The sequence below is a fragment of the Neofelis nebulosa genome, chromosome 2, assembly GCF_028018385.1.
Source record: "Neofelis nebulosa isolate mNeoNeb1 chromosome 2, mNeoNeb1.pri, whole genome shotgun sequence".
Lineage (NCBI taxonomy): Eukaryota > Metazoa > Chordata > Mammalia > Carnivora > Felidae > Neofelis > Neofelis nebulosa.
In genome coordinates, this window is record NC_080783.1 from 68134402 (window position 1) to 68159952 (window position 25551).

General features: G+C 35.8%; 1 protein-coding gene across 14 annotated transcripts in view; it reads left to right on the plus strand.

The window, feature by feature from the left end:
• COBLL1 (cordon-bleu WH2 repeat protein like 1) overlaps positions 1-23114 on the plus strand; it is a 176400-nt gene extending 153286 nt beyond the window's left edge. For 7 of the 14 annotated variants that reach the window (XM_058715101.1, XM_058715091.1, XM_058715094.1 and 4 more), the window contains 6 exons: positions 312-449; positions 5254-5488; positions 6689-6783; positions 11779-13349; positions 15727-15903; positions 21813-23114. In XM_058715101.1, the coding sequence (XP_058571084.1) occupies positions 312-449; positions 5254-5488; positions 6689-6783; positions 11779-13349; positions 15727-15903; positions 21813-21899 (2303 nt within the window). In that variant the 3' untranslated portion in view covers positions 21900-23114. The remainder of the gene's footprint in view (positions 1-311; positions 450-5253; positions 5489-6688; positions 6784-11778; positions 13350-15726; positions 15904-21812) is intronic. The other 7 variants (XM_058715092.1, XM_058715104.1, XM_058715095.1 and 4 more) reach the window with 5 other exon arrangements.
• Positions 23115-25551: the final 2437 nt, after the last annotated feature.

Sequence of the window (25551 nt, forward strand, 5' to 3'; positions counted from 1 at the left end):
ACTAGTCGTGATTTTTCTTAAGTCCTACCCAGAAAAATATCATTGATACTGTTTGTTCCACAAAGGAAATGTATTAAATAATTTCAAACTATATAAGTGAAATGAGAAGATTCAGAAGTATTAGAAAAAAGATGTGACTGCTATTCAAACTTTGCTTGATATCTATTTCTCTTTCTCTTCCTTTTTTTTTTTTCTAGTTACCTCTTCTTGATTAATGCGTGGATAATTGTGAGCTAACAAATCTGATTTCTTCGAAATGCTTCTTGTTCTCTGCTTGCCTTAACTCTGTTGTCTAAGTGCCATTTCCACAGATTTTACTTCTTTGGCAGAAGCCCCCCTTGGCCCTGGGCTCCCCAGTCACGAACAGTGCACTGTGCCCAGATCGCTGGATGAAGCCTCTCTCTCGGAGTGCCCTGGAACACCCAAGGCGGCCGTAGCATCTCTGACACGTAGGTGACCAGGCCTTTCTTGCCTGCTGCTTTGTTTGATGCAGAGTAAGATGTAATCACAGAAAAATTTGGTTACTTGGTCATCCCATGTGTAAAAATGCCTCAAAGAAATAGTAGTTTCCCTCTTTCACTTGAAATTCCATTACAGGTTTAGAGTTTGATGTTTTCCCTGACCGTATAGATGAATAATGCAAGGTGTAAGATGAATAAAATAAGTGGCTTTGGAGGATTTCAGCTTTTCTGCTATTTGGCTCTCTGCTTTTTTGGCAAAACTCTTTAAACTCTGTTGTTTCCAATGTGTAACTGTATGAATATAAAAGTATATATGTATTTTTTTCTTTCTTGAACTACTTTTTTGTTATCTAGGCCTGGCTTATTTTCTGTAGGATTGCTTTCGATTGGGATTTTTAAAGTAAATTATTGGAATTATTTTGTTATTAGATTGCAAAAATTTATAGTCAGGTAATATTTGAATTTCATCATAAATGATTTTATTCAGTTTTTTATTAACTCAGAATGAGTCCTTATTTAAAATTATTTAAAATTAATATATTATCACCTACTGCTTATAGTAATAAAAAATTGTATGGCCAGTTTGGAAAATAGTTTGGCAGGTTTCTAAAAATAAAATTTAAGCGTTGGTTTTCTATATAACTCAGAAATCCCACTCCTAGGTATTTTCCCAGAAGAATGAAAACCTTTCTGCTCACAAAAACATACATGTGAATTATTATAGGATTTTTATTCATAATTGCCAAAAATGAGGAACAATCCAATGTCCCTTAACTGAGGACTGGATAAACTGTGGTCAGTGCAAACATTGGTGATATCACCTACCCATTAAAAGGAATAGATAATACATGCAATGACATGGCTGAATCTAAAATGCATGTAATGATAAAGGGGGAAGTTAGTCTTAAATGGCTAGATGCTCTATGATTTCAGTTATATAACATTCTTTCAAGGGCAAAACTATAGGGGATAATAGTTGTCAGGGTCTAGGGTTGGGGAAAGGGATGATCACCAAAGGGCATGGGGGATTTTGGAGATGGATGGACTTGTTCTATCTGTGTCTTGATTGTGGTGGTGGTCACTCAACTATATACCTGTATTCATTATAGAACATTTTAATTATCAAAATGAAGCATTCCAAAATGGATCCCCAAAATCATGAATTTTACTGAAGGTAAACTGTATCTCATTTTCTATAAGAGAAAGAAAACTATTCTGGCAGCAACTGCATTAGTGTCTGACAAAGTGAGCGTTTTCTGAATGAATGAATGAATGAATGAATTTTAAAAAAGTAGTTCACCAGAATGGATGTAATATGATTTTATTTTAGCAAAGAGAGATAATTTGTTTATTTTGCCGTTTCAGTCATTTCCAGGAAAAATATGCAAAGTACCCCAAAAGTCGCAGTGAAGTTATAAGCTTTAATAATTTTTTTTAGGTTTATTTATTTATTTTGAGAGAGACAGAGACAGTGTCAGTGGGGGAGGGGCAGAGAGAGGGAGAGAGAGAGAGAATCCCAAGCAGGGCTCGGCTCTGTCAGCACAGAGCCTGACGTGGGGCTCAAGTCCACAGTCCATGAGATCATGACCTGAGCCAAAACCAAGAGTCAGATGCTTAACCGACTGAGCCACCAGGCGCCCCTATAAGCTTTAATAATTTAAAAGTAAAATGCTACAAACTTAACAAAAATATGAAAGCTTATGAAAGCTTAGTATTTAAATTTCATTTACACATATTACATTTTGTGAATTTTAAAGAAGTTTTGAATTTTATATTTTGTTTCAGTTTTGCTTTCTTTAGCGGGAATGAAAAACTTAAGATGAAAAATATTCATATCATATAAAGCTAAGAAAAGGTAAAAAATGCAATAATTAAACTTTAAAAAGATGACTTCTGTAATTTTTTAACATTTATCCTTTGGAAGTTGTTGGATCTTAAAACTTCACAAAGATTTTGAACACTGTATTCTTTGAAAGTGAGTATTCTTCCATTAGAACTTACGAAGCTACAAAACAATAGTTGTGCTACAATATTTGTGGAATTTATTCATTGTTCACACCCCTTACCCAGTCTTTTTCTATTGTGGTCCTAAAATGTGGCCTGATTCATATAATTCTGTTAACACAAAAAAAACTTGATTTATTATTTTTCAAAGCTTGGGGAAATTTGTGCTAGTCACCCAACCAACTCTGAAAGTTCTTTCAGATAATTTGAATTTTTTTAAAAAGAATCACTTCCTTTCCTAAGACATTTAAGAATAGGAGTACTCTTCAAGCTATTAAAAAACATATATATTTAAGCAAGCCCATATGACTCTAGCAAGTTATAAAATTTCAGAAAAATAATTTGAGAAGACTTTTGAAACACGTAACTCATTCTTTATACTTCGACTGAGACCCGTTTCTCTTTAAGGGGCCCCATATTTAAGGAAAAATTGTGTGAAATAACTTTTGATGGGCAAGAGAGAAATAGGGATAACAATCAATAATTTGCTAAATGTTACCTCAGTTAATCTAATTTGCAAAAGAACTTATTATATGCCAAGGAGCCATTTATAAAACACATTTGCATCTAAATCAGAACAGCCTTTCATTTTCTCAATACACAGTTTTCAAATTATGTAAATACACTCTTACTACACAGATATGATATGCTGTTTTACATACATAATATTTGTGCATTGGTATCATAATGACTCCTTCACAAATCATAATAAAACAAGATTTGCCAAAATATATTTTTAAAAAATTCACTTAAATTCCTTAATATTTTTTTCTGTTGAGTAATCTTTTTTTAAATTTACAACAAACTGTCATTAAAAGTCTCCATATTTGGAGCACCTGGGCGAGTCAGTCGGTTAAGCCTCCAACTCTTGATTTCAGTTCGGGTCATGATCTCACAGTTTATGAGTTTGAGCCCCACATCGGGCTCTGTGCTGACAGAGTGGAGCCTGCTTGGGACTCTCTCTCTCCCTCTTTCTGTACCTCCCCTGCTCGTGCACACTTTCTCTTTCTCTCTCAAATAAATAAACTTTTAAAAATAAAGTTTTTTAAACAGCATAAATAGCAAAATTTTTTGTTGATACTCCTAGAGATAAAATTAAAGACATACATTTTAAATACTTTAAATATTCTTTTTTGTTTTTACGTTTTTTTTTAATGTTTATTTATTTTGAGAGAGAGCGTGAGCAGGGGAGGGGCAGAGAGAGAGGGAGACACAGAATCCGAAGCAGGCTCCAGGCTCTGAGCTGTCAGCACAGAGCCCAATGCAGGACTCGAACTCACAAACCACGAGATCATGACCTGAGCCAAAGTTGACAGCTAAACCGACTGAGCCACCCAGGTGCCCCTAAATATTCTTCTAACATGTTGAAGGTTTTATTAAATTTTGTGGCTGTGCTGATCTCTGTAATCCAATGCTATGCCACCTTTCCTCCCCCTTCTATTGTGGTAAAATTAAAGTTTGTTCAGCTGCTATTATGTAAATGGAAGTGTTAAATTATATTTAAATAAGTGAAGATCCAGAACCTCGTTCTTTAGATTAAATTAACTTTCACAGCTAGTGTGGGCACCAGTTAGGATGTCTCCTCTTTTAGCCTGTTGGCCACTTGTTGTTGGTGCTTAAGGAATAATGATAAAACACATTTTTATACACTGAGATACTAGCCATAGCTTTTGAAAAGAAACACACACACACACACACACACACACACACACACACACACATATTGTTATGGGACAATTTTCCAGATACAGTTAACTGGAGAAGCAGAAGGTGAAAAACATCAGGTATAGTATGCTTCCATTTATATTAGATGAAAAACAAAAAAAGGAAACATGAGTATGTATATCTGCTTGTATGTTCATTATACTTTCCAATACTATATAGGAAAAATCTGTTAAAGGAAGTTGCTTCTGAGAATCAAACTGAGAGAATAATTTTCATTGTATAATACTCATTTGTATTCTCAAAAATTTTACCAAGCATCTAAGGCAGTGGCTTTTAACCCTGGTTTTGTATTAGAATCACCTCAGGAACCTTAAAGATTTTGGTTCCCTCCATCAGAGATTCTGGTTTAACAGGCGTGGAAGAGGGGGTGAACATCAGTATTTAAAAAAATTTTTTTTAACATTTATTTATTTTTGAGATAGAGCATGAATGGGGGAGGGTCAGAGACAGAGGAAGACACAGAATCTGAAACAGACTCCAGGCTCTGAGCTGTCAGCACAGAGCATGACACAGGGCTCAAACTCACAAACCACGAGATCATGACCTGAGTTGAAGTCGGACGCTTAACCAACTGAGCCACCCAGGCACCCCTGAACATCAGTATTTTTAAGAGGGACTCAGAGAACTCTCCATTGTAGTGAGCACTGATAACCACTGAGTCAAATTTTTTGGTGTACTTGTAGACAATATAAAAATCTCATGTTCTTTTCGTTTACATTTAGACCTATTGCATAAATGTAACAATCATTTAAATCCAAAGATATATAGATAACTTTCAGATATATAGCTTGAAGTTTGAGTTTAAATAATTTATTTTTTTCTACTATGAATAAAACCTAGAACGATAGCATATTATTTTTAGAATTGTATGTGTCTGAGATAATCTGATTATATGTTAATTTGATTATTCACCATTAGAAGAGTATTTCACTATTAGTTTTGGATGAGCATTTAAAAGAGTCCATCCAGCTAATTATGATTTTAAAAACTCCTTTCTTGCTAGGATTGAGTAGGAAGAATGAGGCAAATTAATACTCAGGATTATATCTTCATTTCTTTGTAGCTGGAATAAGCTCTGATCGTAGCCTTGAAGAGATAGATGAAAAGGAAGAACTGAGTGAAGTGCCTAAAGTTGAGGCTGAAAATGTTTCTCTGAAGTCACAAGATATTCCTTTTGGATCTACTGATATAATAAATACACTGAAAAACAATCCTAACTCAGCCTTTGGCAGTGTTACTGGAGAGTCCGCACAAAACTCCAAAGAAGAAAAACAAGAAGCTAGAAACACAGATGGACAGTAAGTAGTAGTCTGTGTGCCAGAAGTGTATGGTTTGTTTAATTAATACTAGTCTCTGAATTATAGATCTGATATTTTAAATACAAATATGGTAGTCCCTTTAGTTTAGGCTCTATTTCACCACCATTATAAGAATATTTATTAATAAAGTATCTATTTGAGGTGCCTGGGTGGCTCAGTTGGTTGAGCGACCAAGTCTTGATTTCAGCTCAAGTCATGATCTCATGGTTCATGGGATAAAGCCTTGTGCTGGCAGCGTGGCACCTGCTTGGGATTCTCTCTCTCCCTCTCTCTCTGCCTCTCCCCTGCTTAAACTTTTTTTCAAAAATAAGTAAGCTTTTGGGGCGCTTGGGTGGCTCAGTCAGTTAAGCATCCAACTTCGGCTCAGATCATGATCTCTTGGTTTATGAGTTCAAGCCCCATGTCAGGCTCTCTGCTGACAGCTTGGAGCCAGGAGCCTGCTTCGGATTCCGCGTCTCCCTCCCTCTCTCTCCCTGTCACTTTTTAATTTTCAGTGAATGCTCCTCCAAGATTTTCACTGATATGTAAAACAATTCTGCATATTAGAGTGTGATGTTAAGTTACTAATATTTTCACAGTCAACTTCATGATGAAGATAGTGCACTTGCCACTTGATCCTAGGAATTGAAATCTATACTACAGTACACTTGTATTGTATTAGAAATGCCACATCATGAATAAAGATGGAATCAAGTAGGCAAAATAAACCATCTTTATCAAAGTTTTACCATAATTTGCATGGGATTGTCTCCAAATTAAACCCTTCTATGACTAAAAAATCCCAGTGAGGTCAGTCCACATCCTGATTTGCCAGAACTTGGCCTGGGCAGATGCAAGACGAAAATGATTAATTTAGTTTTCTTTTTCTTTAAAAGACAAACAGTCAATAATAACAACAAGACACTGTTTTTAGAAAAGTGTTCATTTTTACCAAGCTTCTTAGATCCTTCTTTGTAATAGGACCTCTCTATGAAAGCTAATGGTTCATAGCAGCATTTCCTCTCAGTTGGATTTTTTTCTTTGCTATTAAATTTCCGGTATTTGGCAGGGGAAAAAAAGATGATTATTTCAGTCCATCTGTCTTTGGAAATTATTGCCTGTTTTCTCATCTGGGGTGTGTGTGTGTGTGTGTGTGTTTAAATAGTATCAATATATGAAATACAATATCCTATTTTGCAGAGGGCCACGCATTATGGTATATAATGCAAGCAATGAAGAGAGAGTAGTGGACAATGTAAGAAACTTGAAGTCATTGGGCTCAAACCAGGAAAATGGTGAGTTCTACAAACACTAATAGCCAACATTTTCATAGCACTTACTATGTGCCAAAGGGCCATTCTTAACACTTTATCTATATTAACTCATTTAATCTTGTGGATTAACTTATTTATGGGTCTTATTATTTTTAGTCCCACTTTACGGATGATTGAGCCACAATAATATTATATAACTCACTTGAGTTCCCATAATTAGTAAGTGGTGGACCTTGGATTTGAACTCAGACAGTATTACTTTAACATGTGCTATTAACCATTATGTGAACTACTTTTGTTGTTAAATCTTAGAGGTTGTTTAACCTAGATTTTGGATCTTAAAGATGTGTTCTCTATGCATTTACTTGTGATCTATTTCTCTTATTTCTTTATACCAACTCCTAAGTCAAACTTGTTTTACTTCATACTCAAGTGGCTTTTACTTGGGTGAAACTTGTCTGCCTGATTTTTAAGGTTGAAACCATCTAATTCTGTATAATACTTACCAGTATTCTGTACCCCCTCAATCAAGATAGTTTCATCTCTTCATTATATTTCACTTAGTTTTATCTTTAGGGCTATGCTCATTCTTTGCAAAAATATGGTTTTCCAACCTAACTTCACCCATTCAACTACTGTCCAAATCCTGCCACTTTACTTACTTTGTTACTTGATTACAAGCCATGTGTTTCTCTGGTCTTGACTCCTCAACCAGATTGGACAGTCTTTTGAACCAGAGAAATTCTATCCGATACTTTAAATTCCTCATGGCACCTAGTGGAATACTGAGATATTGTTAAAATACATACAGTCATTGACTTAAGATTTTTTTGACTTTACGATGGTGCAAAAGTGGTACACATCCAATGGAAACTGTACTTTGAATTCTGAAGTTCGGTATTTTCCTAGGCTAGCAATACGCTCCATGACACTCTCTCATGAGGGTGGGCCTCAGCCGCTGCAGCTCCCAGTCAGCCCCATGAGGGTAAACAACCCCTCCACCTGCAACATTCTGCCATTTACTTTCAGCACAGTGTTTAATAAATTACATGACATATTCAACACTTTATTATAAAAAAGGCTCTGTGAGAGATGATTTTGCCCAACCGTAGGCTAATGCTTTATGAGCACATTTAAAGTAGTGTAGGTTAAGCTATGATATTCAGTAGCTTAGACGTATTAAATGCATTTGACTTAATGATATTTTCAAGTTATGATGGGTTTATTGGGATGTAACTCCACCACAAGTTAAGGAAGATCTATACTTAACATTGAGTTTCGGAAAAATGATACTACACAAATATGATGTAAGGAGTGCACAATGGTATTTTAAGGAAATATGAAGGAGTTGGCTGATGAATTCTCATAGTCCGGTCTGTTATATTAATATATAAAACTAGATGCAGATTTTTAGAAAACATATGGTATATATATTCATATTTGGATAAAATGTGGATTATCCCAGCATCACAAATAGATGGGTAGATATATATTGTTTTACCTATGTGGTATGTGTTGGTTAATTTTTTTTTTTTTTTAACATTCATTTTTGAGAGACAGAGACAGAGCACGAGTGGGGGAGGGGCAGGGAGAAGACCGGGAGACACAGAATCCGAAGCAGGCTCTGAGCTGTCAGCACAGAGCCTGACTCGGGGCTCAGAATCATGGACTGCGAGATCATGACCTGAGCTGAAGTCAGACGCTTAACTAACTGAGCCACCCAGGCACATCATGTGTTGGTTAATTTGAATAAGTCTTTTTCCCCGTGGTCAGTACCATCCTGAGATAGAATACTGAGAAGTTCTAAAAGTACATAATTTCCCCTTCCTTTTCCTCTTGATTTAGTTTCTCACAGCATACACTATGATGGTCAGTAGAGTTTTTACTGAGAAATCATGCTGCTTCCTTGTTTTAAAAATGATCATCAAATCATTTTTGCTAAGATTTTGGCATCAAGTTAGTGCTAGGGTCACAGGTATATTTCTGTAATAATATTTTTCTGTTTGCATTTGATTTGCAATAATCTTGGTCAACTCTGGGTGGGTCCCCCCCCCATACTATTTTTTAATTGAATTATATAGGGGACTTTTAAAATAATTTCTATTATCCTTAAAGGAGTTTTAATATTTGTTTCCCTCTTTTTCACCTACCCTGTATATTTGTTTCAGTCATCCTTTTGTCAAATGACTTGTGTTGTAGATGTTGGTATCGGTTTTGAGTAGGGAGAGGACAGGATAGTACAAAATCTACCTTTAACTTCTACTGGCTGTCATTGTAAAATGGCCTAACCAGTCATTGACATTTGGTTAGTGTCATTATTAGTATGAGGATGGATTAGCTACTGAGTTCAGCAGTGATTCTAGGTTTCAAGCCCTGTCATTGGTAATAATTGTGAGATTCTGATGAGAGATTCAGAATTAAAAAGCAGTGAAGTAGGTGCGACCCACCAAAAATGTGAAAAATAGACATTTGGAGTTCTAAAACCAATTAGTTAGGGTTTGTTATAGGGAACTGAATTTACAATATATTTTTATGTTGATTTACTTTGTTTTGGAAAATATTTCTATTGTGTAACTGGACTATACCTATACTCACTGGATAATGAGCTACAATAAGAGAGAAAGAAATACATTTACATTCATTTCCTGGTGCCAGGGAACATTTCTTACATTCTTTTGTGCTCATAGCAGTGTTGACGATAGTACTTTTCATGTAGACGTTAAAAATACTTGTGAAGTAATAAGAACCTAGGCAGAAACGCGCCTTTTCAATGATTTTTAATCAAATGTGTTTTTACTCACAAAAGCTAATAATTATTAGTCTTTGAGAAGTCACTTGTATAGACAATAAATATTCTGATAATCAGTTGCATTTTTTAGGAAGAATAAAAATGAATTCCATTTAAAAATTAGCTATTTAATATAAGAACCTTGCAACATAATAGAAAATATTACTACCATGACCAAAAAATCATGCAATTAGGTAGGGTGTAAAAATATGAAGGTATTTTTTTTAAGTTTATTTATTTATTTTGAGAGAGACAGTGGGAGGGCAGGCGAGAGAGAGGGAGAGAGAGAATCCCAAGCAGGCTCTGCACTATTAGCTCAGAGCCTGACATAGGACTCAAACCTGCGAACCACAAGATCATGACCTGACTTGAAATAAAGAGTCAGGTGCTTACCTGACTGAGCCATCCAGTCCCCTAATATATTTTTAAAAGTTGTTCTGTTGGTGGAAATGCAAACTGGTGCAGCCACTCTGGAAAACAGTGTGGAGGTTCCTCAAAAAATTAAAAATAGATCTACCCTATGACCCGGGAATAGCACTGCTAGGAATTTACCCAAGGGATACAGGAGTGCTGATGCGTAGGGTTGATGGGGGGTGAGAAGGAGGGGAAAGTGGGTGATGGGCATTGAGGAGGGCCCCCACTGGGATGAGTACTGGGTGTTGTATGGAAACCAATTTGACAATAAATTTCATATAAAAATTTTTTTAAAAAGTAAATAAAAGTTGTGTGTATACAGGAGTGGCTGCATGGCTCAGTCGATTAAGCGTCCAGCTCTTGGTTTCATCTCAGGTCATGATCTCACAGTTTGAGAGTTCAAGCCCCGTATCAGGCTCTGTGTTGACAGTTTGGAGGCTGCTTGGAATTCTCTCTCTCTCTCCCTCTCCCTCTGCCCCTCTGCCCTTCCCCACCCCTCATACATAAATAAACGTAGAAAGTATACAAATTTACCTGGCAACATGATATTTTTTTTGCATGCATATTTTTCTTTTTTAACAGAACTATTCAGAATAGCTTATGACATTTTAGGCAGTGAAACTGTTCATTATCTTATAAGTAAAAGTGAGTGATGATACAACTCTAGAGAAATACTTGACATCCTTTCACGATTTGACTCCCAAGGCTCACATTTCACTTGCGCTGTATGAACTGCTGCCCTATCTGGAAGGGGAAGCCACTTAGGATTTTGAAGATGAGGGTTAGTCGGTCATTCAGAAGAAATGATTCTTCTGGGCATTTGATTACAGGAGCCCAGTATATAAATCACTTCCCTGAGGACCAGAACACATAGCGTGCACCCATAAACCTGTGTTTCCTTCCAGATGCCTCATTCCAATTCTTTGCCATCGTGTTGCTGGCTGGCAACTGTTGCTTGTTAACCTAGACACTGGCAAGTGATTTTTGCTTTCAGGAGATCTGAATTAGAATTAAGAGGAAAAGTAGTGCAGGGGAGAGAGAGGCTGCTTTCTCTACTGGGACTCTGACATGAGAATTTTTCTCAGAGAAAAATCAGAGCGCACGTGATTGTTTTTCTGTAGTTGAAATCACCCATATTATGACTGAAAACAAAGTCTTTATCAAGGATGCCTAATTACCAAGACAGTCAACTGAGAATTTGTTTTTACTTCAACTCTTAAAGGTAATGTTACTATTGTTTGCCTTAATTAAAACTGGTAACATTCACTGGGCTTGTTTCACTTTTGATGTAAGGTGTGAAATAGAAATACACTAGGGGTTATAGAAAAGACAGAGTCAAAATAGGAAACAAAAAAAGGAAAAACATCTTGGAGTTTGTCAATTTCTATTGTCATTCTTAACATTAACTGAAATATAAGTCTACCTATCAGGAGAAACGTAGCTGTCTTCCATGGACTGCTTGTTCTGGGCAATATCGTCTCCTATTTGGCATGTTATATAAATGCCATATAAAATATAATACAAGTTTTTACCTTTGTACATCTGAGCAAACTGAGGCTCAAAGGGGTTAGGTTACATGCTGAGGCCACACAGACTGTAGTCAGTCAAGCCGGGTTCTAGCCTCTGATTTCTATGATACCAAAGCCCATGATTTTCCTTCCTAATGCTATTACTTGGTTTTGTATAATTAGCTGAAAATTACCTGTAGAATCCAAACCAACCTACTTCAGTTTGGGGGAGGCAGACATTGAAAACTTGAGTTTTTTTTTTCTAGTTTTTTCATACATTTAACTTGACAATATTTTTTCCCTTAGTAGATCAAAATGAAATAATTGTCATTCCAACGGACACAGAAAAGAATATGAAAAATGGAGTGAGGATAACAGAAATCAATGTGGGAGGTGTTGCCAAAAATAACAGTGTGGACATGGGAGCTGACAGACTATCAAACTATCAGGCACATAAAACTGATACTGCTGAAAGTTACAAGGAAAATCATCTAGCTCCATCATTAGTGGCAGGCCAAAAACTGAATCAACCCAGTGAGGAAAAGACAAAAATGCAAGATGCGGCGATTCAGACAAACCCTTCCTCTGACAGTTTTGAGGGGAATCACCAAGGCCATCATTTGTCTAATTTCAAAGTTAATGAGAGTGTGCAAACTCCAAGTAACAGTAAATCAACTCAACCCTCATCTCTAAGTCCCCAAGATTCTGCTGTAGATGCCTCAAGGAAATTCAGGAGTCAGGGCCCCTTCAACGTACATTCAGAGAATCAACTCACCATAAAAGATCCAGTTTGTGCACGTGGTAATGATGGCCTTTTGCCTTCTGTAGATGGGATTGATAAAAACTCAACTATTTCAAAGAATTATCCACTTTATAGACAAGACTATGATCCCAAGCCAAAACCTTCAAATGAAATCACAAGAGAGTACATACCCAAAATTGGAATGACTACTTATAAAATAGTGCCTCCCAAGTCCCTGGAGATACTGAAAAATTGGGAATCAGAAACCACTGGGTATAAAGACAATCACGAGATCCATACTTTAGGAGAAAAGCACACTGGTGAAAATGTGAAAGAAACTGCAATCCAAACAGAAGATCTTGTTATTTCCGACAACCCAAAGGAGCCACAGGCAGACCTTAAACTACAGCCGAGCCCAAGAACAGAGCATCAGGTCCACGGCGTGGAGAACTCACCCTGCATTGCCATGGGGAGTCCTCTGAAACCTACTCCCAGAATGACAAGGGACACTGGCACAGCTCCTTTTGTGCCAAATTTGGAAGATATAAACAATATTTTGGAGTCAAAACTTAAATCTCGGGTTTCAAATCCCCAGACCAAACCAAGTTCTTTTTTCCTACAGATGCAAAAAAGAGTTTCAGGTCACTATGTGACATCTGCAGCTGCCAAAGGTGTCCATGTGGCCCCTAACCCTACTCCGAAAGAACTAATAAAGAAAGAGAGGGAAAGGGAAGTGATACCTCCTCCAGAACAAACTCTTTCTCCCTTAAGTAAAACAACTCCGTCTCTTCCACAGCCCCAGATTAAAAATGCTGATGATAACATCAGCAACCAGAAGCCTACTGAAACCCCTCCACCTCCCATAGCCCCGAGACCTGTTCCTCTTCCTGCGAATCAATTAGCTGCACTAAATCTGAAGACTTTGAAAACTTTTGGTGCACCGAGACCTTACTCGAGCTCTGCTCCCTCACCCTTTGCCCTCGCTGTAGTGAAACGGTCACAGTCTCTCAGCAAAGTGCGCACAGTGTCATGCAGTGAGGGTGCAGCTGCCCGACCTCCACCTGACACAGAAGAAGGGAAGGCTCCTTCTGTAAATAAATTTGTGGGCATCCCACAACTACTTGTGAGTGATAAGGTAACGTGACCTTTTTAAAAATCAGAGGTTCTTATACAACGTGGTTTAAATGGGGGTTAACAAGCATGTTGTATATTTGTGTGTTACTTAACTCTGAATTCATATTAATCTAATGGCAAGCTACCATAGGGAATAAAGAGTAAAAATACATAACATCTGATTATTTACTCTCAGAATTATTATAATTCATATAACTTGATAGGGTATTACTATATGGTCATTAAATGATTGTATCATTACGAAATATTTTAACTTATTTTTTAAATTTTTTATTAAAATTTGTTTTAATGTTTATTTTTGAGAGAGAGAGAGAGAGAGACAGAGAACACAAGTGGGGGAGGGGCAGAGAGAGGAGACACAGAATCTGATGCAGGCTCCAGGCTCTTAGCTGTCAGCACAGAGCCCAATGCGGAGCTTGAACTCACAAACCTTGAGATCATGATGATCTGAGTGATCTTAGCCGAAGTCAGATGCTTAACCAACTGAGCCACCCAGGTGCCCCTATTTTAATTTAAATTTTCTTTGCCATACATTTGTATATTGTACTAGTTTATAGTTCTGATTCTATTTTCCTGTGTTTTGCTTATCTCAAGTTGTTTATTACTTTTCTGGATGTTCTGGTTTATTTTCTACTCTACTTCTACATAATAGCAAAATAGTTTTAATTATATAGAAACATAAGCAGTTAAGACTAGTTAATATAACCAGATACTTCTCAACTATACATTTTCTTTTTTTTTTTTTAATTTTTTTTTCAACGTTTTTTATTTATTTTTGGGACAGAGAGAGACAGAGCATGAACGGGGGAGGGGCAGAGAGAGAGGGAGACACAGAATCGGAAACAGGCTCCAGGCTCCGAGCCATCAGCCCAGAGCCTGACGCGGGGCTCGAACTCACGGACCGCAAGATCGTGACCTGGCTGAAGTCGGACGCTTAACCGACTGCGCCACCCAGGCGCCCCTCAACTATACATTTTCTATCACATATATTCAACCTTAGTTACCAAACATTGACACATATAAATAATTTAAATTGAAACCAGAATTTTCAATCTCAAAATATAATTCTCTTAATTTCACATTTTTGTAAAACTTTTCCAGTTATATGTATGTTGACTAAAATATCATTTAACCATTATCTAACCTTAATAATTTACATAAAAGAACATTTATTTACTTAGTGTTTGGTCAACTAAGTGTTATAATTTGCTAGATTCAAATAATATAGTCAAAGGAAAGGATGAAATTTATAGTATGAATTATGATAATCCCCATGCAATTTTTAAAAAATATTTTGTGTACTTTTACCCTGATACTGTTTAAAGAATACTTTCAGATTTGTGTGACAGTTCCAGAAGTATTTTATATTACTTTTTCAAACATTCCTAGAGTAACAGAACATTAACCATATTGCCAAGTAAAGATTTTTCCATAATTTCAAAGCAGTATTCATCTTGAAGAATATTTCTTCATGTATTTTACATTTATGTTTCTTATCTTTGATATAATGTCAGGAAGAGATGTATGATGTAGAGATTAATTCTCTACTTGGGAACAAAGCCTGCGTTTCTTCTTAGAATGGAATACCATTCCTAAACAACAGAGCTTGATTTAGATAATACAGTTTTTGAGTCATTGCCTAAGCTCTGTTTAGCTCATCTTTTGTAAAGATATTTGGCAGTTTAAAAAAGACATTTTTAAGATTATTTGATAATAGTTCCCAGTTAAATTGGTTATTAAATATTCTTTCCTAAGAAGTTTAATTAAATTTTGATTCTTAACTTTGGAAATTCCTAATGTTTTTTAGTCCATGGGCAAAATAAAGAAAACACGGTCATCACTTAGCCCCTGTGACTTCCATTAACACAAAATAAGCTATTACATGTAGCATGGTCCTTAATATTCTTTTATTAGAAGCTATGTTAGATTCAACCAATATAAAATTGTCAATTTGTCCATTCTGTTCTTTCAAAAATGATAATTCGAAAACCTAATATTTTGTAACTTTAAAAATGTGTTATTTTTTTAGCCTATGGAATTTTTTTTTTCTTATTATTTGGCTCTTCTGGCCAACTCCATTGGCAAAAATCAGCATTATTTGACTTAGGGACAGTAAAATTACTAGTGTATTCATAAAACAAAGAGAGGTACCACTTTTCTTCCTTAGCCTCATAAGTTGAAGAGAAGGGAAGGTAATACCCTCATCTTCCAACTGAGCTCGGGCAGCAGAGATAACTCACTGGGGAAGGAAACAGAACTATGTCTAAAACACCAGTGTGGCAAATAGTGATTCTTTAAAAATATACTGATGATGAATTTTTTTAATGGCCCATTGTTCACTTGGTATTCATATAAATATTTTGCACTTATTTTTATAGGGAAATAACTCTGCACATAATGAACAGAATTCCCAAATACCGTCTCCAACTGACTGCCCATCATTCATTCTTAAGAGACAAAGTTCTTTAACATTCCAAAGCTCTGACCCAGAACAGATCCGACAGAGTTTGCTCACTGCAATCCGTTCTGGAGAGGCTGCTGCCAAATTGAAAAGGGTAAGTTTTCTTTATCAGATGGGTGACAGTGGGTTTATTTTCAACATTGTCAAACTAATACTTAGGGGAAATTGTTTTCTGGCTCTTGCATCTGAATAGGGAGGATGCCAGAAGTTGCTCTTTGATGTCAAGGGTCATTTTTGAAGTATAAGCTGAAAGAGTCCAGAGTCTTACACATACTTAAAAGTATGTCCGGTCTATTTTCCAAAACATGGGCCAGGTGCAGAACATGGGGTTTGCTCATTATTATATAACTATATATAGAAAGTACCCTGGACTCTTATTTTAATAAATTGTATTAGCATAGCAAGAAAAATTCTTTCAGAAAGAAAATCCCTCCGTAGTCCAGAAAAGCCGCACTAGCAATAGGAACGTGCAAGTTTTCAGTCCTGGCTCCCACGATGATCAAAGTCAACTACCATATGTGGGAGAATGAGGGGGCGGGGGGGGGGGGGGCAGGTGGCTTTATAGATTAAAAAATGTAGGGAAAATCTAGGGAATTTAGATGACACCGAAGGCAGAAAGTCTAGTCTAATAAGGCCCTGCCAAAGTGGCCAGCTCCTCCTTACGGAGATGTAGGAGAACTTCAGGAAGGGAGGTATGCTTCTTTTGGGGAGCAAATGCCAAAAAAAACGACACAGGGAATTATTTGAGGTGAGTTTCCTCCCTCTGTTGCTTTCATCCACTCAAAGAAGTCCTACGTGGTGAAGCCTGGAGCCTGGCACCAAAACTTGGACTTTCCAGAGGCTGTAGTCTCCCTAAATGTCTTTCTTGTTCTCCCCTTAGTTGTCTTGGTTGCAAGTTCCTCAACACTCAAGACAAGAAAAGTACTCATTATTCTCCTGACTCCCAAGGCATTTCGTTTTGTGAATTCCTTCTCTAATCATTTTAGAGGCTATTTAGAGAAGAGTAAGAGACTTGTTGAGCAAAGCACTGAGCTCAACAGAAATAAAATCTGCGAAGGGACAGGAATGCTGCAAGGAGAGAAGGAAAAGGGGAGGGCATCTCGGGCACATCTCCAAGGCCAGCCCTGTCTGCGCTCACCATTTTCCTCAGTGTGTTTCAGTGGAGCCATGAGTGACGGCTGTTTTCATGGAGGGCTTGGCGCTCCCATCTGGGCAAACAAGGAGACAGGGCAAAATATTGCCTGCCGTCAGGAGTGGAGGAAACACGAAGGAATAATTCAGGAGATTAGGTTTGAATTTTGTCAAGTATTTGTAGAATCTGAATTTAGGTGCCAGGCAGAAAAAAAAAAAAAAAAAGTTGGTGGTTTTGAGTACTGAAACTGGTATTTCACAGGTCACGACATTTATATTTTTGTGAGGAAATATGCCCACGCAAATAAACTGTACATTTTCACTTAAGAAAATAGTTCTCTTTCTAATCTTGTAAATTAAGGTTCAGTTTCAAGTCAGTCACTTCTGATCTAAAGCTTTCTCAATTCTGGGCGCCTGGGTGACTCAGTTGGTAAGGCATCCGACTTCAGCTCAGGTCATGATCTCGCGGTTTGTTAGTTTGAGCCCCACGTAGGACCCTGTGTTGAGAGTTCTGGAGCCTACTTCCAATTCTGTGTCTCCCTTTCTCTCTGTCCCTCCCCTGCTCATGTGCACGCGCAGTCTCTCGCTCTCTCACTCTCTCACTCTCTCAAAAAGAAATAAGCGTTAAAAAAATGTAAAGCTTTCTCAATTCAATATACTTGATAAGCATTTTTTAAGCACAAAAGTACTAAACATTGTCCTAGATGCTGGGGATACAAAAATGAATAATACGAAGCCTCTGCCTTCTGGGTGTTCACAGCCTGGGACTGAGAAGCAGTGGCACATCAGGTCCACAGGAGAACCAAGTAGCTAGACAGAACATAACTGCAGTGCCTTTTCCTAAGTCCGTGGATATAGTAATCAGTTCCAATGGACTAATTGCAGAAAAGAGTGCATTAAGTTGGGAATGTCTTTTAGGCCAACAGAACTGTACAGGCAAGCAGCTGTGTGCTTGGTGATACGGGCTCTAAATTGGCAGTCTCTTCACTTATAAAACTCTCCTTGCTTCCAGAATGAGCTGGATGTGAATCAGCATAGAAAGCAGGCTCTAAATGATGATCCTATAATTGTATCCTGTTTATAAGTCATTACTTGAGGTTCCATCAAGTCTAAATTTTATCTCTCTCAGTAGGAGATTATCAATAGCCCTGAGTCTTTGTAGTGCCAGTTCCTGAATTTTGTTTAATAAAAATTCCTTAAGTAATCAATTTTTTTTTTTTTTTTGCACTAAAAATGAACACAGGGTCTAGTAAAGGTCACGGAACTGACACACTATGATCAGTATTTTCACTTCTAATTATACCCTAAAAAGGTGTGTGTTGTGTACCAGGACACATTTATAAGAATATTCATGAAATATTGTTTGTAATAGCTCTAAGTAAATATAACATTAATATCCAAAAACAGAATAAATAATATATTCAAAGAATGGATTATCAAACAGCAGTAAGTTGGGCAAAGTACACCTAAACACAACAGGGTAAAGATCTATAAAAATATCTATGTGTAAAGTTTGACGGCATGCAAAACTAAATTATGTTATTTAACGATGCATGTGTAGGTGGCAATTATTTTTAAAAGCAAGGAAGTAATTATAAAAATCATGATAGGGTTACTTCCACAGGGAGAGAAAAGGCTTTGCTGGGGTTTGTAGGAGAAGGACAGGCAACACAATTTAAGAGGAAACTAAAAAACTAAGTAATCGAGATAAATGTTATCTTAATGCAAGATTTTTTAAATGTCTAAATGAAAGCAAAAACCTGTGATAAAGAAAATGTCAACATTTTAAATAAAGACAAGATCAGTAGGGAGCTGGAGCTATTCTCTTGGCCTGAGTGGTGGATTATATATACGTTTGTGTTTGTTTCCATCAGGTTGTTTATTTAAGTTCAGTGCACTCTCCTGTACATGCATTGTATTTCAAAAAATATATTGCAAAAGGAAGTAAAAATGGACACCAAAAGGCTCTGATTCCTTGTGATCTTTGCTTAAGTCCCATATTTCTATCCTGTACTGAACATTTCTCCTGGTTTGTTTTAAATTCTAACATTTCTTTTATAGAACAACAGTTATAGTGCCAAATAAAATCTTCAGTGATTTTGACAGTGGGCTTAGATTGTTCATCAGAAAATTGGCTCCAGGTTTGCCTATATTTTGGCACCCAAATGTTCAGTTTAACTCCAGGTACCAACCTGCCTTATGGCTCTGGTTCATACCCGAATAATTAACCTTCATTATAATAATTGGTTCACGTTAGAACAATTATCTAGTTGATTGCTCTAGTGTAAATGTAGTCATGAACATGCCATGTTTTTTTTTTTTCATATTAAGATTTTTTTCCACACCTTACCCCTCTTTGACCCCCATGTAGTCACAGAATTGTCTTGTCTTCCTAGTTTTAATAAATCTAGTTTACTGTTTTATAAAATGTATTTGGCATAAAGATTTATATGTGAATCAGCAGATTGTTTTCAGAGAATATGAGATTAAGTAAACTATGATCATTTACTTGTGTTGATACAAGAACTTTCTGGCTACTTTTGGTTCCTGTTGATGCTTCAGTTACTAAAGGTCATTATACTATTACAAGTAGAATATACGTTTATGAAAATAAAGTGACAAATGGTATTTAGTAGTTGATATTAACCGTTTCCTCAGAATGTAAAATTTATCTTTGGCTCCATAAAAACCTGGAAGGAAGAAAGAAACCAGATAAGTCACCCAGAACTTATGGGATAAGTCGCCCAGAACTTACTGGCATTTTTATTTGTTTAATTGGTCTGCTTTTTACTCATACTTCCTTGTTTGGAATTTGTACAATCCGAGGGCTTCAGGTTGGCAGTTCTTTCCATATATATTAATCAATGACAGTTTTATAGCAAATGTTCCTTACAAGAATAAGAAAACTACAAGAATATTCCTGATATTCTTTAAACTTAAAGTTGAGACAAATAGTAGATGCTCATATTAGTAAATTCTTTAATGCTCATATTAGTAAATTCTTTAATGTTTAAAAGTTTTTAATCTTTAAAAAAATCTTTATCGTAGGTGTCATATGTTCATTATTCAAAAAATTCAAGCAACACTCTTTTACTTTATAAATGTTTATAAGAAGTTATTGTATTCCATTCAAGAAATAATTCATTGATCTATACCGTGCCAGGCACGGCATTAAAATAGTCAAGGTTTCTGACCACACAGAATTTATAGACTAGTCTATAATAATGTCTTTTCATGCTTGAAAGTTTAGTATACAAATTTTTAAATATCAAATGAAATACCGTTTCCCCCTAAAGTAATTGCTCGTGATAGATTAAAGTGAAACCTTCCAGACCACTTTTGTAGTATATAAACATATTTAATTTTTCTGTACAAAAATAAACTCCTCTGTAATCCATTCATAAATATCTCTTTGATGTTTTCCATCTTATTACACATACACATACACACTATTCTTTTTCAGACTATGGAGTATTTGATTATATGAATGAACCATAGTTTATTTGCTCCTTGTTGGTGGACATTTCACTAGATTCTAGTTTCTCCACTCTATAAATGGTGCTACAGTAAACATCTTTTATTTGTATTAGGGTCATTGGTATGTTTTTTAAATGCTTAAAACAAAATTTGTCTCTTTTTCTTACAAAGAATTATGACCACTGCAAATTTGGCAATAATTACAAAAATAATCCCTACACACTGAAACTTTTCGTGCCAAAGTTACATAATGAAAAGTCGTTACCTGTTTGTTGGCTATATTTGGAAAGGAACCCCACGTGAATACTAAACAAGGTGCAGGAGTTTTCCTTCCCCTGGTGGCAGCTTTTCTTTTAGCTGTTTTAGTGTCAACTACTCTACTCCATCCTGGATTCATAGTGAAGAAAGTTGATTCGTTTCGGTTACCGATCTTTGTTTTAGGAAAAGGCCATGAATGAAGCACTAGGAAATCAAATCCAAACTGAATTTGCCCATTTTATTTTCCCTTTCAGGAACTTACTCTGATGCAAGGCAGAATCTGTGGCCTTTTGTACTCCAGTTCTCTTGTGATAATGTTTGGTTAAGAATCTATTCAAATTATAACTAGACATTAACCATTTTTTAAAAGTATTGTCAAATTTTATGTATAATATTTCAAAATATTATACCTATTTACTATCCAGAATCCAGATGATTTTTTAAAACATTCTTCTAAATGTTAGAATTTCAAGCTATTTAGGAAATTCTTAGTGTATTTCATTCACTTACCATTTGTAAATAGGAGACTTTGCCATAGAATCTTGGAATTTCGGAGTTTATTTATTGGGAGGAAGAAAACTACTTTTCATTCTGCAATTGTTTTGACATAACACTCTTAGATTTGACTTTTTTAGCCCTTCAAATGACAGCATTTTAAAAACCAAAGCTGTATTTTCTTATAAACAAGGAGTACCTGGGGAGGGGAACGTCAAGTTAATATATACCATCAATACAAAAATTCTTTGTTTTGTGGAATTTGCTTTATTTTTCTACATTTTCCAAGGCAGCTTTGAGGAGCCAGAATTAACCTAGCAAAAAATGCTCTTCAACAGCTTGGCCTGCAGTCTGTTTGTGCTCTTGTCCTTTGAGTTGATTTGGTAATTTTGTGAAGGCTAAGATGTGTTAATGGATTATTTAACTTGTTTGTTGTGGAAATAACAACTCTCTCATTTTTAATTTTATGGTAGAGTGAACATTTATTCTTAATCATTTGTGATTTATTGAATACGGAACACTAAATATTATCGCTTACAATTATACAGAAGTTCAAATGTGGTAATTGTTGAAAACTGAAAATTAGAGAGCTGTGCCATTTTCACTTGATGGGTGCAAACTGTGCTTCTTTCTTTCTCTTAGGTTACTGTTCCATCAAATACAATATCTGTGAATGGAAGGTCAAGACTCAGCCATTCCATGTCCCCTGATGCCCAGGATGGCCATTAAATGTGCCCTGTCACAATGCACTTCACCACCGCTATTTCACAGGACAATGTCATGCTGATGGAGAATGTTGGCCAATGTATATCCAGATGTACACTAATATATTGTCTATTAAAGTGTAAGAATTTGTGCTGTGGCTTTTAATGCCAAAAGAAGAATTACAGAATTTATAAGTTATAATATTTTGGGCCTTTTTTTTTTTTTTTTTTTTTTTTGCCTTAAAAGCTGACTATGCTGCTTTAGAACTTTAAGACAAGGTGTTAATGACTTTCATTTTTCTTAAATGAGACATCGTCACCTTTTGTGGATTTCACTTACTGACACATTCTCTACAATGGTGACTTAGACAAAAGAATAAATTAAGATTCATAGACTTGTATTTGTGTGACACATAAATAGGTAGGCAAATGTAGATCTGACATTCGCTGCCTCAATGTTACAGTTTAATTGGAAATGTTTATAAGTTATATTAAAGTGTATTTTGGCTGAAAGTATGATCTAGAGATCTAAGAATATCAAATAAGTATATTTGGTTCGACAGTTCATTTAAATGATGAATCACTTAGTGTGCAAGCCTTATCTTGTGTGTTCTTTATGTAATTATAAAATCAATGTCAAATTTATGGGAAGCTTATAATATTTTAATATTTTATTAACATGGAACATTTGTTTTTTTAATCTTTAGAACTTAAATTGCACAAGGAACATTTTAAATATTTTTTTTGTATATAATCATGGCATTGTTGTCACACAGATATTATATATTTTATGTGCCAGAAGCCTTAGAAATCGTATGAAAATGTTGGTCTATATTGACAGTTATTTCACATTTGATATGTAGTGAGGAATAGGGGTTAGTATATGTCCATATTGGAGAACTTCAAAGACTACTTGGAGGTTCCAGAAATCTTTGTTTTAATTAAAATAAAATGATAAAGTCATTATGTAGCTCAGATGCTAATATTCTAAATAATATATATATACATTAAACTAAAACTATTAAGCCGAACAATGCCTAATTTGTTGGCTTATAACTATTGGCGTCTAGAGCTCATTCATGTTCTAGTCCTACTTTAAGAATCTAATTGCTCATTTATTCTCAAAGCTTTGTCAAACAAGTTGATGTTAAGTTGGTTTTCACTAAAGCTCTTGGGATGTCTGCCTCTTTGGACGATATGTTGATTTTTTCAATGTTTAATAAAAGCAAGTTATACGTTTGGTTTGTGTCAACCAGCATATTTATGAATTTCACCCGACAACCGTATCTTTATCAGCCAGTAAACAAGTCATAGTAAAACCTATCATTCATCAGGGCTCTCTAGTGTACATGTGAACCCATACAAACTCCAAAGTGCACAATCTAAGCATCTAACATGCTTAGACTAGTTCCTGATACATGGCAGATACACATTAAATGTTAAATGTTACTGTTATTTCCTTAAATCAGACTTGAAGAGACCCTAATATATGGAAACTTATGTTGTTATAAACCAGTAGGGAAAGGAGTGACTTCTTAAAAAATTGTTTGAATATCCTCTTGGAAAAAAATTAATTCGGATCCCTACTTCAAATCACAAACAAGTATATTTGAGTTGGATTAAAGACGACTTTTAGAAGTAATATTTTAAAACTTAAGTGAATATAGTCAACATTTTTTCAGACCTTAGCATGGGAAAAATTATTTAAATAAGACACAAAGGGACATTCGTAAAAGATGTAAATTTAAATATATTAAAATTTAAGACACATGCACATTAAGTACTATAAAAGTGAAAACATAAGCCACAAGAATGTTAATACATATATTATACATATAATATATATGCTATAAAAATTCCTAAATCTCATGACATACTACAATAGAAATATGCACATGCTGCAAAAACAAAAATATTTCTAAATTTTTTTAATGTTTATTTTTGAGAGAGAGAGGCAGAGTGAGAGCGGGGGAAGGACAGAGAGAGACAGAGACACAGAATCTGAAGCAGGCCCCAGCCTCTGAGCTGTCAGCACAAAGCCCAACGCAGGGCTTGAACTCACGAGCTGTGAGATCGTGACCTGAGCCAAAGTTGGACACTTCACCGAATGAGCCACACAGGTGCCCCCACGAAAGGTAGGTTTCTTACAAGAGTGAATCTGAAAGGCCAGAAACATATGGGAAAAATACTGTTCACTACTCAAGGAAGTTTTAGTTAAAAACATAAGGATGTACTATATCACACCCATCAAATTAGCAACAATGTAAGTTTCAAAATAGCAAGTGTTGTCAAGGACAGCAAAGCAGTGGAACTCTCGCTGTTGGTGGGAAAATACACTGGCACAACCATCAAATTTACCATAGCAAATAAAGACTTATTACCATGTTACCTTTAAAAAGTACTTATGCATGTGCATAAGGAGACATGAACAAAAATGGTCATGGCAGCCTTGCGTATAACAGCTGAGGGGAGTCCCAACTGGCACTCAACATTGATCGTACATTCATATGATAGCCTTCTGTACAACAGTCAAAATGTGCAAACCAGAGTTATGCATGTCAACATGGATGCTGCTCAAAAATGAACAAGAAAAGCAGGTTGTGGAGCACTGCATGTTTTCTGATACGAGTTATATGCAAAATGATAACCATATATTACAGCTGTATGCATAGAAAAAAATACACAGGTTTGCTATTGGGTACCAAGAAATGAGTGCTGGGTTGGGGAGATTTACAGGTGTCATCAATTATGTTTGTAGTATTTTATTTTCTAAACTGCAGTTTGAAAACAAGTACATTTGACCCTTGAATAACATGGGGATTCGGAGAGCCAATCCCCCACACAGTCAAAAATCCACATGTAACTTTGAGCTCCCTCAAATCTTCGTAGCCTGCTGTTGACTGGAAGCCTCACTGGTAACATATACAGTTGATTAACACATATTTTGTATGTTAGATGTATTATATACTGTAATTTTACAATAAAGCCAAAGAAAAGGTTACTAAGAAAAGCATAAGGAAGAGAATACGTTTACAGTACTATACTGATAAAAATCCACATAAGAGTGGGCCCAAGCAATTCAAACCCATTTGTCAAGGGTCAACTGTACTTTTATGACTCCAGATTTTAGCATACTTGAAGAAGTTCTTAATTAAAATATTTGTTAAAGATCACATAGTACTTAAGGGGCTATATGTATGAACCATTAATACACTTACATTCTGAAAAGACGGCATTATCCACACCGTTTCAGGAGAAAAACATGCTCACCTCTCCACTTGATTGGGAAAGAAATTTGAGACAGGTAGTTTTCACCAGCCATATCCTCAGGTAATAGCAGAAGTAAGATACAGAAACCAATCTGAAACCAATTTTCTAGTTTCATATTTAATGTTGGGCACCTAGGCATTTTGCTTTTGCTTTCCCCGATCAGGCTATTTCTTTATACTACATATTTTTAAATTATCCACATTCTACAGAAATCATAGAATACAAAATGAAATACTCTCTTCTCTGCTCCAGCATCCCACTCCCCTCTCCAGAGATAACCACTGTTAATGTTTTGATATAAATCCCTCTATAGACACATTTGTATCCAATACGTTTATACACAATACAGATAGGTGTATTTATACCCAATACAAATATTTATATCAAATACATTCATGTTTTTGTTT